Below are 15,069 nucleotides of genomic sequence, written 5' to 3'. Positions count from 1 at the left end.
TGGAGGGAGGGAAGGGTAGGTGATGGGCATTGAAGAGGGCATCTTTTGGGGTGAGCACTGGGTGTTGTATGGAAACCAATTTGACAATAAATTTCATATATTAAAAAAAACTTTCAAACAAAAATAAATAATAAATAAGAATTTAAATGTGTGGAGATATAACCTGTTCATGGATTAAAAGAGTCAATATTGACATCAGTTGCTCCCAGCTTCTTTGATAGATTTCATTACAATCCTGATCTAAATCCCAGCAGAGTTTTTGTAAAAAATCAACAAGCTGATTCTACAATTTGAATATGCAAGGTGTTCAGAAGTGGCAGAAGAATTTTAGGGAAGAACAAACTGATACAACATTTACATGTATATTGGGGCAACTGGGTGGTTCAGTCAGTTAAGCGTCCAACTTCGGCTCAGGTCATGATCTCACAGTTTGTGGGTTCAAGCCCCACATCAGGCTCTATGCTCACAGCTCAGAACCTGGAGCCTGCTTCAGATTCTGTGTCTCCCTCTCTTTCCTCTCCTCCCCTGCTTGCACTCTGTCTTTCTCTCTCTCTCTCTCTCTCTCTCTGTCTGTCAAAAATAAACACTAAAAAGAAAAAAAAACTTACACATATATACAAAGGATCTAAAATAGCCAGGATGGTTTTAAAGAAGCATACTTACAGTACCTGATTTGAAGATTTGGCATAAAATGGGAATAAGACTGGTATTAATATAAGACTAGATATTCTTATCAATGGAATAGACTCCAGAAATAGATGTAATCAGAGACTTTTGATAAAGGCACCTGGAGGAAGGTTGTTGTTTTCAGTAAATGGTGGTAAGGCATTTGGATATTGATGCAGAATAATCAAGCCATGGCCTAACTTAGGCCATAAACAGATTAATTACAGATAGATGAAAGACCTAAGTAGGAAAGCTAAAACTATGCTGTGAAAACTGAAGGATGTTCTCATGCCATTGTAGTAGGCAAAGATTTAGTAGTTGGCACAAAAAATGCACTTGGCCATTAAAAAATTGATGGGCTTTTGGACTTCAAAAATATTTTAGAAATTGATTTCACCGGAAGACACCCTTTGAGGATGGATGAGGTTTTCTACACAAGACCTCATCCTCAGAAGATGTAAAGGAAAAAATTCCAACTTGGATAACTCCTCCTCAAAAAGGGAAAAAAAGCAAGCAAGATCTTCTGAAATAAAAAGAATTTTCATAAATAACTTTAACAAACTGGGAGAACATTTGCAGCATAGTTATAATACATGAAAAGCCCTGGGAGGCAAAGTAATGGCTCCTCAAAGATGCCCTAATTCCCAGACCCTGTGAAGGTAGCAGATGGAATTAAGTTTGCTAATCAACTGACCTTATCATGTGGGAGGTGACCTGAAAGGGCTCAGTGTAATCACAGAGGCGCCCCAGTGCAGAAGAGGGAGACGTCCAGAGTGAAGGCAGTATGACCGCTGACCTTGTTGGCCTTTGAGGGTGGAGGAATTGGAGACACAGAGAATGTAGGTGGCCTCTAAGAACTGGAAAAAACGAGGAAATGAATTCTTCCCTAGAGCCTCCGGAAGAAATACAACCCTGCCAGCGCCCTGATTTTAGTCCAGCACGTCCCATTTCAGACTTGTAATCTCCACAAGTATAAGATAGTAAATTTGTGCTGTTTTTCGGTCACTAAATTTATGGCAGGGCAGCTATAGGAAACTAATGCATACCTGTGTACTAATAAAAAAGACAAGTAACATAATTTTAAAATGGTCACTTCATAGAATTAAACCTAGATGTCCAATAAATATGGTTAAAAATACTGACCACCACTAGTAATCCGAAATCAGATTGAAATGAGATCTATTTTGCCTATTATTTAGCAAAAATTTTCATAGATACCCATCCAGTGTTCTCAATAATCTAAGAAAAGAGTGTCTTCTACATTGTTGGTGACAGTCTAAATTGGAAAGACTTTTTAGAAGGAAATGTGACCGAGTCCATCAAAATTAAACCTTATTTCCTTATGTATATCTATATACAACTTGGATCTTCACAGTGAGTATCTTCCCACATCACTCGTGAAACTTTCTTTCAGTACATAGAAAGCAACAGAGCCCAAGGGCAATACAAGAAAAAAAATGCAATACAAATGCAAAACAGAAGGTAACCGGGGTGGGGTGGGGGGACATGCATACTGCCTGCGGAGTTTTAGGACAGGAGTGACAGCACCATTAGCTAGAGTTTGTGATTTTCTCTCCTTGTCACACAGCCTTTCTGTCCACATCTCCTCTTACATCTACTGCCAACATTCTGTTTTTTGCATCTGTCTGTGAAAGTATCCCATCCCCCAGCTCTGGTCGTCTAAGATGTCTTGCTAAAAGCTCAGTCTGCTAGCTTTGTCTGCACTCTTTGCAGCTGCTGCCTAGATTGAGGGCTAATGATGAAAGAAATGTTTTCAGTGGACACATGTTCCCATAACAGTCATCCTTACGTTTTTGTACACCTTCTAACAAAATCTGAACTCCTACTTCTTGTGGTGAGCATTTTGTAATGTATGTAATTGTCAAATCACTGTTGTATACTCAAAATTGATATGTCAACAATACTTCAAGTAAAAATGAAAATATATAAGTAAAGTTCTGAATCTTGGAAGTAAACTCAATGAGCCGCTCAAACCAAATGCTGGGAGGTGGGGAGGTGGGGAGGCTGGGCTTGGAGGTGGCAGATGATACTACTGGAGATACCCAATTTTAAGCTTTTAAAGATTGTCTCAGAGGTCACCTTCATTGCTCCCTTCTCCGTTGTTGCATGGCTGTTTCCCCAGCATGTTCCCCTGAACATGGAGATAAGGCTCCCAGCAGTGAACTCCCAGTGAAAATCATGGATTCTTTCTGGCTGGAATACATAGGGGGAGGGCAGCTGTCTAGTTAGATGTGAACGTGTCTAGTCCTTGTAGACTGTTGTCCAGGAAGGGATTATGGCCTCATGGACCAAAACCCCCTCATTCTAGAGACAAGAAATGAATGTCTGGGAAGAACAGCGCCTTGGCATGTTGCTGTTAGTGGGGAAGCCAGGACAGAAATCCTCTCTCCTGATTGGGGGTCCCCGGATCTTTTCTCAACATTGGCCTGCCTGCCTTCTCCATGCATCTTGGGTGGAATCCGATGCTTTCCTGAGCTTTCCTTTAGGAACTTTGTTACACATAGTCAGTTTAAACATACTCTTAAAGGTTTAAGTGTTGGGCAAAATTTCCATATTAGGGACTGAGATCAGGTCCCTAATTAGCAGGCATGTTCTATGAGCTGTGGCAGGGTCATCTGCCAGATGGGCTCTGTCATTAAGGGGTCTATAAATTGCCGAGTTGAATAACTGACCATTGAGTAACTTAGTTGGGGACTCAGCAGCAAATCCTGTCGTGGGTTTGCAATGTGTCTGTTCAGCTTAGGCTGAACTTCGTTTTTCCAGAATTCCCTTGTATGTTTCTGGTTGGGGTGGGCCCCAGATGAGATTGTTGTTGGAGATTTGGAGGGCAGATGGGAAGTAGCAGCTCTTTTTATAACCCACACGTTGTCCTTTTGAGCCAGCTCACTCTGTTGACAAGAAGCAGCGGCAGGACTTGTGACTTTTGCACCCTCTGCAGGATCCTGCTTCAGCTTCTCTAACACCTGGGTCTCACCTGGTGTGTTTAGCTCCGTGGTGAAGGTCCCAGCTTCTGCAGGACACCTACACCCCCAGTGCCAGAGGCAACATGAATAGGCATGGTTTTAGTCTCTACTTGTGGCTTTAGCTCCTTGCCTCTGGTTCTAGCTTGTGTATCCATCCTTCCTGTGTATCCATCCTTCCCTGACTTCTGTCAGCCCTACAGACTTCAAACTCCAGCATCAGGGCAAAGATGGCCTTTAGAGCCTGCTTTAAAAGCTCCTGCAATTACTTAAGTCAAATTTCTGTAAATTATATGTATTTTGTACACACACTAGTGGTTCTGCTTCTCTGGTTGAACTGTGACTGCCACCCACCTGTCCCCCAGAAGCCAGTTTGATTCACCTTTACTTAGCAGCTTGGGCAAAGTTTCTGTTGGGCAGTACAACTTTGGCTGTCCTTTAGAATCCTCAACTTTCAGAATCCTTCCATACCCTCAAGAATATAAGTAAATGAAAAACCCAACCCTCTTTGATAAAGCATCATTTGACCCCCAGCAACAACAAAATAAACCTGAACATTGGCAAGGGAGAGGGCAGCTCCATCCAGTAGGAGTCAGAAGAAAACTGAAAGAACAAGGACAGAGAACAAGGTAGAAATGAACTTGAGTAATGGCAGTGGCCACAGCAAGAAGCCAAGACCTGCTGTGGGCATAGATCCTGAATGGAAGAGAAAAGTTATAACTCCTTTGGAGTTTTGGAAACAAAAGAGTTTGTCATAGGCAACCTCGTGGTGTCCCTGTGACACCCACAAGATACCTGGGTTTCTGCTGGACACTTAGAGGTACCTGTCTACACCACACACACTGCAGGCAGGGTTAGAGTTTGGGAAAAATACCCCTTGTCCTGGCTGCCCTGGGTACCAGTGATCCAGAGTGTATTTAGACATTTAAAGAAAAAAAAAATCATTAGGGATGTTCTTTCAAGGAATATTGATTTATCACCTCAACAGCTTACAAGTGACTTTCAGTCCAATTATAAAGGATATAGTTTAAGGTTCCGGATGCTTAGAATTCTATTAGAAGCTAAATACAAAGGAGTGATTGGAAGAAACCATCTGAAGAGGGATCTTCATAGTCTCCTTTGACCTTTTTTGTTTTTCTTTGTTTTTGAGAGAGAGGCAGAGCATGAGCAGAGGAGGGGCAGAGAGAGGGAGACACAGAATCTGAAGCAGGCTCCAGGCTCAGCACAGAGCTTGACGAGGGGCTTGAACTCACGAACTGTGAGATCATGATCTGACCCGAATTTGGCCACTTAACCAACTGAGCCCCTCCATTGATCTTTACCTTGGAATAAGCCCTCAAGAAGAAAATGTGACTAGTAAAGAATGAAAACTGGCCTGCTAGAAAGTTCCCCTGGCCTGTGATGGTTAGATGCTACAAGTCAAGGGAGCAGTCAGGCACTAACATAGAAAGTGGGGGGGATATTCCAAAGGAGACTGCTTCTACTTCACACTCACTAGTTGGTTGTGCCATTAGACCTGTGGCTTTGCCCAGGAGGTCACCGTGTCTTACTAATGGGTGAGAGACCTAAAAGCAAGCTATTATCTTGGACTTGGAAAGTAAACCATTTTCCTAGGGTCCTATGACCCCTGCATTTTCCATTTTTATGATCCATCACAGACCATGGTATTCATGATAGTGGCCCTTGAGCATCAAAGTAGTTTCTTGTTCTCAGTATGGTCCATTAAAGAAGGTAGGGATGTCTGTCCATATACTTTGTTAGCTTAATTGTTTTAACGGTTTTCTTAGCTCTGATTTCCATAGTCCTTCTCTGTTCCCGTAGGACCTTCAACAGAGATGACACTTTTCACCTTACTTGGTAACTGTTTCTCTTTGACTCTCTGATTTCCTATTATGGCTTGCTTTAGAAGAATACTTGATGCCCCAGTGAATGAATCTTGAAATAAGTCTGTTTTCCATGAAGTCAGGCTCTAAGGGTCTGAATAGCTGAGAATATTCCATATTCTTAAAGTAGAATTTGGGTGAGCCTTGTTGAGGAAAAACCCGTTGATGATGGGTTTACAATGAGTGGCAAGTGAGAGTCCTTGGCCTGGTTTGGTGCAGGAGAGCATGTTTCTAGGGAAGATGCTGCAGAGCTTAGGTCTGTTCTGAGCATCCTGATGGCATCTTGGCTCCTTCTCTCCGGTCACTTCCAAGGCTCACTTCCGCTGCATCCTGTCATTTTTAGGCATACCCACCACTCTCTGCCCATATAAAACATGATTCTGAACACACCATTACTATATGGATACAGATGCCGATCAGGTACCCTCAGTTGTTTTCTTTAGACTGAAATTAGAAATGAGCACTTCCTGCCCCAAACTAAAGGCAGAAAAAAGGAGTGTGAAGCGTAAGATGTTATGTAAGATTATATTGACGTGATTTTTTCTTACATGCTACTTCGTTATGTAACACAGGCACCCTGGCTACACCAGAGTCATGGAAAGAAAGGCCTTTGGACAGGGGGAAAAAATAATCTAAGAAAGGCTGATCATTTTAGTAGCTGTCCTCGGGGGAAAATGCAGATGAGAATGAAGCTATCCCAAATTGATTAGATACATCTTGGGGATTATAGCACGGCAGGATTTAACGTTCCATTTCTAAAAAACGCATTATTCTGCCAAACACTGAGTGAATGTGATTGCAGCTATCTGTGTTTTTGACCAGGGTCTTGCAGCTGTGAAAGTTTGACCTGCACTGAAATACCTCATCGAGTCAGCCCTTTCTGTGTCCTTGTCCCTGCAGCGCGAATCTGTCCAAGGCCGCCTGGGGAGCATTAGAGAAGAATGGTGCCCAGCTGATGATCCGTTCCTATGAGCTTGGGGTCCTTTTCTTGCCATCAGCATTTGTAAGTTCACGCTTGAAACTGCCTGAGTGGTCGCATGTGGAACAGGTCGGGTGTGTATGTTCTCTTCCTTTGGTCCCGGTGACCTGAGGCCGGGGTTCTAACCTAAGCCTGTGCTGACACATACGTTTAGCATTCACTATTCTGGGTGCAGCAAGATTGCTGCTCTCGCGGAGTATACCTGGTGAGAGACTGAGGGTAATTGGTTTGGGTAAAGTTAATCGCAGTATGTATGTATGTATGTATGTATGTATGTATTAGTTTATTTTTAAACTTTTTTTAAAATGTTTATTTGTTATTGAGAGGCCGAGAGACACACAGCATGAGCAGGGGAGGGGTAGAGAAAGGGGAAGGCACAGAATCTGAAGCAGGCTCCAGGCTCTGAGCTGTCAGCACAGAGCCCGACGTGGGGCTCGAATTCACAAACTGTGAGATCATGACCTGAGCCGAAATCGGTCGCCTAACCAACTGAGCCATCCAGGCGCCCCAGTTAATCACAGTATTTAAATATTGCGAACCATAACGTGAAGATGTGTTACAAGGCGGTAGTGACAGGTCACCGAAGGGATGACTCAGCCAAGAACAAGACGTTCCTTTGGAGGAGGTCTTTGGAAGCTGGAAGGCTTGAGGAAGGTTGACGGGTACTTAGGGAGAGGAGCAGGCAGGGTATCCCAGGTTAGGGGAGTGTCAAGAGCCCGAGTCGGGAGGCCAGGAGGCTCACAACAGCTACTCGAGTAGGAATTCAGGGGGTCACAGGACCTGTGCAATCAGACTAACTGGTAAGCCCCCTGGAAACACACCGTGTAGGAAGCTGTGACTCTCTCAAGGTGTCTGGCACAGCCAGCTTATCTCCCAGCTTGGAACAGCTCTGTTTCTGCAGCTGAACACCAGACAGGTGGCTGGTTTTCACGTCAGAACTGGTCGCACAGGCCCTGATTTCTACATATTAAAATCACCTTTGGCCCAGAGAGACCTTCTCACTCTAAGGGGCATACAGACCCCAAGACCACCGTCTCACCCCTCACATACTTGGTGGAATGCAGTCGGAACTGCCCACATGACAAGATGGCCAGTGCTTGTTTTCTTTTTTCGCCACCTGCTGTACTTGAGCTTACGATAAACATACATATGATGCAGCGCCATCGTAAACCACGTGACTAGACCAGAAGCTTCAGTGAAGGAGCACTGCCTGCTTGTTCTCAGGCTTCAATCCAGATCTATGTGAAACGGCATGCCAGAGAACAAGCATCCCCACTCCACCCTGCCCAAGTGTCCTCACTATCCCCTCCCCGCTGTAGTGAAGTTCTTTTCTCCCTCTCTCCTCCTTCGTCAGTCTTTATCCATCCTTTTCTTCTCCAGCTCAGAGGGGTTTTGCTACAAGACTGTCAAATAGGCCTCTCCAGAGGGTAATATAAGATTCTAGCACATCTTGTTGCTTTCCTAGAGTCAGAGCAGATCCTGACCGTGCTTACAACTGAAGACTCCCCTCCGTATCCCTGGAGGCAGATGGTTCCCCTTTTTCTGTAGACAAGGATGTGACTTCCCTAGGGTTCCACAGCTGTCCGGATTCCAGCCCTCAAACCACAGTCTCTCATTGATCCCTCCTGTGATGTTTCAGCATTGTCACAGGAAGTAGTAAATTCACAACACTGGAGCGGTAGTAGGCAGTAATTTGGTGTGACTTAGTGACTGTAGCTTTGAACTAAGGCCAAGATTATCTCCCAGTAATAATTTAAGCAGTGGAATAAGTTCCAGGTCCCTTTTGTTTGGCTTTTGTTGTCCACATTTGGAAAATTCTAGTTGTTTCTAACTATTCTGACTCAATTCCTCATCATGAAAATGGTAGTGGGGAAGAAGTATATTGTGCTTTAGGTCCTCTAGACCCTTCTAAGCTCCTAATTTTATTTCTGATTCAGTTTCTGACTGTACATTAGACCCAGCTAATAGAGGAAAAACTGGGCACAGTCATTTAGAATCCCCAAATTAGATTCTTTCTTCTATACTGTTGGAATAAGAAAGAGCCCCCATTATAGCACATCTTAGGTAGAATAGATTCAGTTATTTACAAAGACTATCAGGCAAGAATAGAAAAAAATGGATTCCACCCCTACTATGCTAGGCCGACAGATTCAAGAGTGAGGCCCCAAGCAGGGTGACCATATAATTAATGTAGTGACTAAAAAGATAGGGTTTTATCCAGCAATCCGAGTTCCTTGGTTTGTCTAGAAATACAGATCCTAGTACAGTGCTTTATAGCAGGCTTCTTACATAACACTAGTAAGGACCCCAGACTGTCCCTGTCTTGTCATCAGACGTTTCTGGGTGTATTGTCTGTGTCCTTCACTGAACCATAAATCATTTGGGCAAGGTGCCAAAATGAGGCGTGTGGACAGTACACAGAAGTGCTTGACCTCACCCTCCCAAGGAGCTTCCTGGTCAAGTTGAGCTATAAGGGCATTTTAAAAAGGCACTTCTGTTGAGAAATGTCCATGTGCGGCCTAGGTGCTATGACCTGTGAGAGAAGGAACTGGCCTGAGTGAGCAGAACCCAAAGGGCTGAATGTGGATATTTGGGTCTTTTTCTTTGCTCTTGACAGCATCCAGCTTGAGCTTACACAAGCCCACAGAAGGGGGCAGTTTCCTGAAAAGATGTGAAGGAGAAGGTCATGAAATCGGTGGCCCAGCGGAGACTTGGGAGGGTGGAGCCGGTCCAGCGCCAGGGACGCCCGCAGTACGCTGCCTGTCTGGGTCGCTGCCCTTGGTGACTCCTCCCCTGTGGCTTCTCCACTCATTTGCCCGCCATTCCGCATGTACAGATAGCTCAAGTTTAGGTCTGCCTTTCACGCCTCTCTACTGTCCTGACCCTGTCCCAATAGTGGGCCTGTTTCCAGAGAAGGGCAGATGTTGTGAGTTAGGAAGCCACCCCAGAGATAGCTACTGCCAGAGGGTTTCCCCCGGAAGTGAGTCGATGTGTGTTTTATCAGTCTGCATAAAACCGTGTCGGGATTTTGCAGCATAGGAGCCTTTGTCCTTAAGCTACTATATCACAGCATCTATGTCACTTACCGGTATGTGAAGTTTCTGGAAAGCCAGTGGACCTTTGCTTGGCCTTCACAGAATTAACATATACGGTTTTGACTCTGAGGGTAACCCAGAGATCTCTGCCATGAGGTGATTTGTCATTTTGCTGGGGTAATTCGAACACAGAATGAGACACTCAGCTTCTGAAAGAGAGACTGTCTAGTACAACAGCTCCACGGCCCCCTGCTCAGAATGTATCCCAGGCTCATAACTGAACATTCTGGCTGCCTGGAAGGACCATTCAGTCACTTGGTTCAGCTCCACCAGCTCCCCATGCCTGCAGTTCAGTAGCCCTGGGGATAGGAGGAGGAACAAGATGGAGTCTTCATTCTCATGAAAGCTCCTGGAGAATTTTAGGAAGCAGACAAGTTATTATAGTACATGACGACAGCTATAGTGTGTGGGGTTCAGAATACAAAGACTCTGAGAAAAGACCTGGGGGCCCCGGGGAAGGCTTCTTTAAGATCATATTTGACCTGGGTCTTGAAAAGTGAGTATGAGCTTAGCCTGCCGTCAGGAGAGAGGATGCTTCTAGCCAGAAAGAGCAGTGCATGTTATGTTCGAGAAGCAGCAGGCCATTCCGTGTGCCTGGGAAGGGGCTGGGATGTGGGCCAAGGCCTTGAGGTTGGACTCCTGTTTGGAAGGAGACTGGCAGGCAGGACCCACTGGAATTGTACTTTGTCCCATACAGACAATAGAAAGCTGCCAGTTTTTTAAGCAGCATTAGTGATCTCATCAGGCCATTTCTCAGAGAATTTGAAGCTTATAAAATACACCTCCAATCATGATAATTTAAATTATATTATTCAAAAGATACCTGAGAATAATAAGGGCCTTGTAGATCTCCTCAAATCCTCTTGATCACTTAAGCTACATTATTAAAACAATTGATTAATGATTACTATTACCCTCACCCCATCATCCTAACTCAAAGTGTGCAAAGTCATTTCTGACTCCTCTTTTACACCCAAGCTTAGTGCTTGATGCTACTTAACTTCCTTAATGCTGCTTGATAATGGGTCACTTCTGGCATTCCTGCTGCTACCTTGACTAGAGACTGTCAGTTCCTGCCAGAGTACCCTCCCATCATCCTTCCCAAGGCTGCTTCCAAGCTGCTCTCCACCCGGCTGCCAGAATGTCTTTGTAGACCACACATCAGATTGTGTCACCTACCTTCAAATCTTGTAAGATAGAAGCCAGATTCCTTAGCATGGCCTACTTTTCTCTTCAGGCCCTGACTCCTGACTACTCGGGCCTGACCACTTCTCTTGTCTCCCGCCCTTCATGTTCCAGCCATGTGGAACTACGAGTTTCCATTATGGGTCGAGCCTGTCTGTGTTAGGGTTCTCCGGAGAAACAGAACCGAAAGGATGTGTAGATACATATAGAAAGAGATGAATTGTGAGGGATTAGTTCACATGATTTTGAAGACTAAGAAGGCCCAGCCTCAGCCATCTGCCAGCCAGAGACCCAGGAGAGCTGTTGATATGGTTCAGTCTGAGTGTGGAAGCCTGAGGGTCAGGAGAGCTAATGCTTTCGATCCCAGACTGAGTTCGGAAGACCTGTGTCCCAGCCAACAGAGCAAATTCGCCCTTCCGTAACCTTTTTGTTTACTCAGGCACTCAACACATTGGATGATGCCCCCTCACACCGCGGGGTGGGGGGCAGTCTTCTTTATTCAGTCCACTGATTCAAATGTTAATCTCATCTACAAACACCTGCAGAGACACCCAGAGTGATGTTTAACTGGTCGTCTGGTATCCAGTGGCCCAGTCAAGTAGACACCTGATAACCACCATGTCCTCATTCACCAGCCTTAATCTGTGCCAGGAACAGCACCCCTACACCCCCCATACCCCCTGCCTCCGCAGTCTCCACCCCAGGTGCCCCCACCCCACCCCACAGCTCTCTAGATCCTTGGCTCATCACAAGTCCCCCGTGTTACTGTTTACTTGAGTGTCTCCTTGACTAGACTCTGAGCCGCTTTCTCGTAGGGCTTGGCGCATCTGGTAGTTGATGTCACTTCCTTTAAGTTCCTGGAGGGCACACTGTCCTTTCTGTGAGGAGAACAAACATGGAAGTCAGTAGCTCCGGAAACCACTTAATTTAGCACAGTGGCTGTTGTGTGTCGTAGGTGTTCAGATATGTTCATAAGTAATACACACCGTAGAATCACTCACCTAATTAAAGCTCATGTGCATACGTACACTTAAGAGTCCCTTGCGGTACTTACAAATGCCGATGCCTATATATTTAATAGATGGTCTTAAAATTTCTGTAGCCATTAATGTCAAAATGGTTCCTGATGAGAATGCAGGTTGTTGTAAAACGAGGCCTTATGTTTCCCTCTTTAGTACTAGCAGGACCTGCCTTTTAATGTTTTCCGTTACAAGTTTGCCAAATAGACTTAATACCCAGTTCTGTAATCATTTCTCTAACTGGACATCATCCAGAATCCGGTTTCTTGAGGTCAGCCCACCTTTGTGCTTCTTAGGCAGAGCTCCATGTCCAAAACACCCACGTCTCTGAGTTATCAGCAACTGGAGTTGCCACTTTTGTCCTTGTTTAGTAGGACATTCTGATCCTTGTGTTCCACAACACTGCCTTGAGGTTAGCATTGCAAACAGGCAAGTTTTGGGTACAGAATGAAGGGTCTCAGACACTGCTGAGGCAGTCACCTAGAAGGAACCTCAGCTCTGCACTTTCCCACAAAATAAGGACCTGTCACTCAGGAACTAGTCATTGGCTGAGTGAAGGGACATTTTCTGTGGCCTCAAAGTAGTGGATGGAGAGCCACCATTTTTCATTCATCAAAATAAAGATGCTATTTGAAATCTCTGGGCTTGATCTGAAAGCTAAGTTCTGGTAACCAAACATTGATTTGTTCACATTTTTTTTTTCTGCTTTTAAATGAATGAGTTAGTAAACACATCATTTCAGGATGAACCTAACTTGCCATTAGAGCCAGGTAGTCGACAGCTTTTCCTTTGTGAACACTTTCAGGAGCTTTAGGGATTAATGTCAAGGGTACATTTGACTGTGTACCTAGCACTCAGCTATTGTCGTTACACAGTAGGTGGTTAAAGACTGTTCTTTTGGATCTAATATTAACTTATCAAGTATATAATTTGGCAGGGGGGTTGTCCCTTTAAATGTATTTAACTATTAGACTAATTCATTTAGGTCCAAGAAAATTAGAATATAGGAAAGATCTGATAATTTCCAAGATTGGTAGCTGTATTCCAGATCTTAAGGCATCCTTGAGTACATCCAGGAGATACAAGTTTTCTGTTACGGACTTCATACATTTCGGTGTTTATTAAGCACCTACTTTGTCAGGCGCTGACTCGTCCTGGGCTTGAACCTGCCTGGCACTTTGTGACTGCAGCAAGCTGCTCCTGATCTCTGGAAATAACGTGCATGACCATCTGAGAACCCGAGATCAATATCCAAGATGGTTTCCTCCAGACAAAGGTAGCCTGAGCTTTCCTGCACTTGCCTTAGCGCGCTGAGGGGCACCTCGGCCCCCTCCTGAGCCCTAGATTCATTTGCCCCCAAGATGGCAGGTTCTCTTTTCTGTCATCAGAGTCAAAAATGCTTCAGTCAAATCCACAGGAACTTTGTCTTCAAGTCTGTCTTTTCTGTTCTGGTTAAACTATTTTATTGTCTTTTTGTTGCCGGAATTGGTAAATGCCACAAGTATTTGCTCTCCTAGGACTGTGGCCTGGCTGGAAGAACTAATGAAATGCACGGGAGCCACCTTCTTAGCTTCCTCCCCTCCCACACCGCTTCTGCCCACCTGCTGTCTGTTGAGGCTGGGACTAAGGGTTCCCCAAGGGGCCACAGCTGGTCAACACCGTTTCAGGTGGAGTTTCTCCTAAGCTTTAGTGTTCTCCCACTGAGCCAGTAAAGCCCCATTCTGGCATTCTCCTCCTCCTCTCCTGTCCTTGCCCGGTTGCCACAGCCTGTCCCTTCTGCCCTAGCAAGAGTTTTGCCGCCTGCTGCTACAGGTCCTTGTCGTCTTCTCTGAACTGATTCCGTCTGTCCCCTTGCTCCCCATCTTGGCTACGGCTTCACTTCTGAAGCTCCTTGTGCCCCTGCCGGGGTCTGTGTTCCTCTGACGTTAAATCTGCAGTGTCTCCTCTTGGCCCACGAGACGACATCCAGAATCCTTTGTGTGACACCACGGCCCACTGTCACCTGGAGCAGCATGCCTCCCGGCCGCCGGGGGGCCTCTCTCCCCTCCTCCCCTCCCCCCCACACACCCAGGGCTCCGGGCACCCGTGAGTGCTTGTTGGCGGATGGGTGAGGTAAGCTGTGGCACTGGTGGCACACTGCCACTTACTAGTTGACTGATCCCGCGCCACTGTTTGCCTCCATTAGAAACCGAAATAATGTGGAAAGAGAGCAGAGAAGAACGGGTTGGAGAAATCCCAAGGATCAAGCAGAGGAACTCTCTAGCAGCACACGGTGTTAGAGGAGCCAGAGTGACAGTGGAGTTGGAGTTCTGCTTGCCATCTGTTAGGCTTTGGACCTGTTACTTCCATAGGCCTCCTTTTCCTCCGTATGAGGTGGGGACAGTGCAGTAACGAACTTGTAGCACCGTTTGAGAATCGAGAGCTAATTGTCCGTAACCTGTTGAAACAGTGCCTGGCAGTCAGCAGTAGCCGTGTCAGCATGTAGCCCAAGCAGTTCAGCAGAAGGTGGAAGGCAGAGGTGAACGCAGTGAATCCACATCTTGACATCATACCCATGGTGACGGGATGCTCTTCCTTTCCTCCTTCTGTACTGCACCCCACCACAGGGACGTAGCCCTTTGCTTGTCAAAACCCACCCTTCTCGGGCCTGTTGGGTTCACTGTCCTCCATGAAGACTTTTCTAAGCTCCCACCTGGAAACACTTGCACTTGGTCACATACTGCGTTATAGGAAGGACAAGACAGCTACCTTCCTGTAACTTGCTTCCTGGTCAATTAGTCCATCTTTGAATAAGAACCTTCTAGAAGGTTCACTGTTCTTGCTCTTTTACCCAGGAAAACTTGATGCCTTGTATAGGGTTTTACTGTTTGAGGATGCTAGTTGGATGCAGCTAAAAAGTAAATGACATCTCTAGATGAAATTTGAGCGTGGTTCTTGTTCTCTGTGATTGAGCTAAGCTAAGCCTCTAAACCTAATCCGTCATGGTGATAACAGTTGTTCTCCTCCCGGAGCTGAAGGCAAAAGCCAGTAATTTCTCCAGTGTGATAGATGTCCACCCTCTCACCTGGTGTTTTATAAATATATTGTCTTAAGTGTCTTTTAAGTATCTGTGCCTGGGAGGGTGCCTTCCTCTGTTTTATAAAACGCCAAGTGATATCACTCTGATATATAAATAATGATAATTAGAAGACAGCCTCAAATTATTTGACATCCAGATTGAAGGGAAAAGTGGTACTTTTTTTTTTTTTCCCCCTGTAATAC

General features: G+C 45.3%; 1 protein-coding gene across 3 annotated transcripts in view; it reads left to right on the top strand.

Annotated features, from left to right (window-relative positions):
- The window catches only part of TDP1 (tyrosyl-DNA phosphodiesterase 1), an 89,266-nt gene that overhangs the window by 63,218 nt on the left and 10,979 nt on the right, over positions 1-15,069 (top strand). For all 3 annotated transcript variants that reach the window (XM_049612333.1, XM_049612331.1, XM_049612332.1), the window contains one exon: positions 6,431-6,533. In XM_049612333.1, coding sequence (XP_049468290.1) covers positions 6,431-6,533 — 103 coding nt within the window. The remainder of the gene's footprint in view (positions 1-6,430; positions 6,534-15,069) is intronic.

Source organism: Panthera uncia, assembly GCF_023721935.1.
Source record: "Panthera uncia isolate 11264 chromosome B3 unlocalized genomic scaffold, Puncia_PCG_1.0 HiC_scaffold_1, whole genome shotgun sequence".
Taxonomy (NCBI): domain Eukaryota; kingdom Metazoa; phylum Chordata; class Mammalia; order Carnivora; family Felidae; genus Panthera; species Panthera uncia.
The sequence above is the reverse complement of the archived record's forward strand: the minus strand, read 5'-3'. Positions and strand labels throughout refer to the sequence as shown.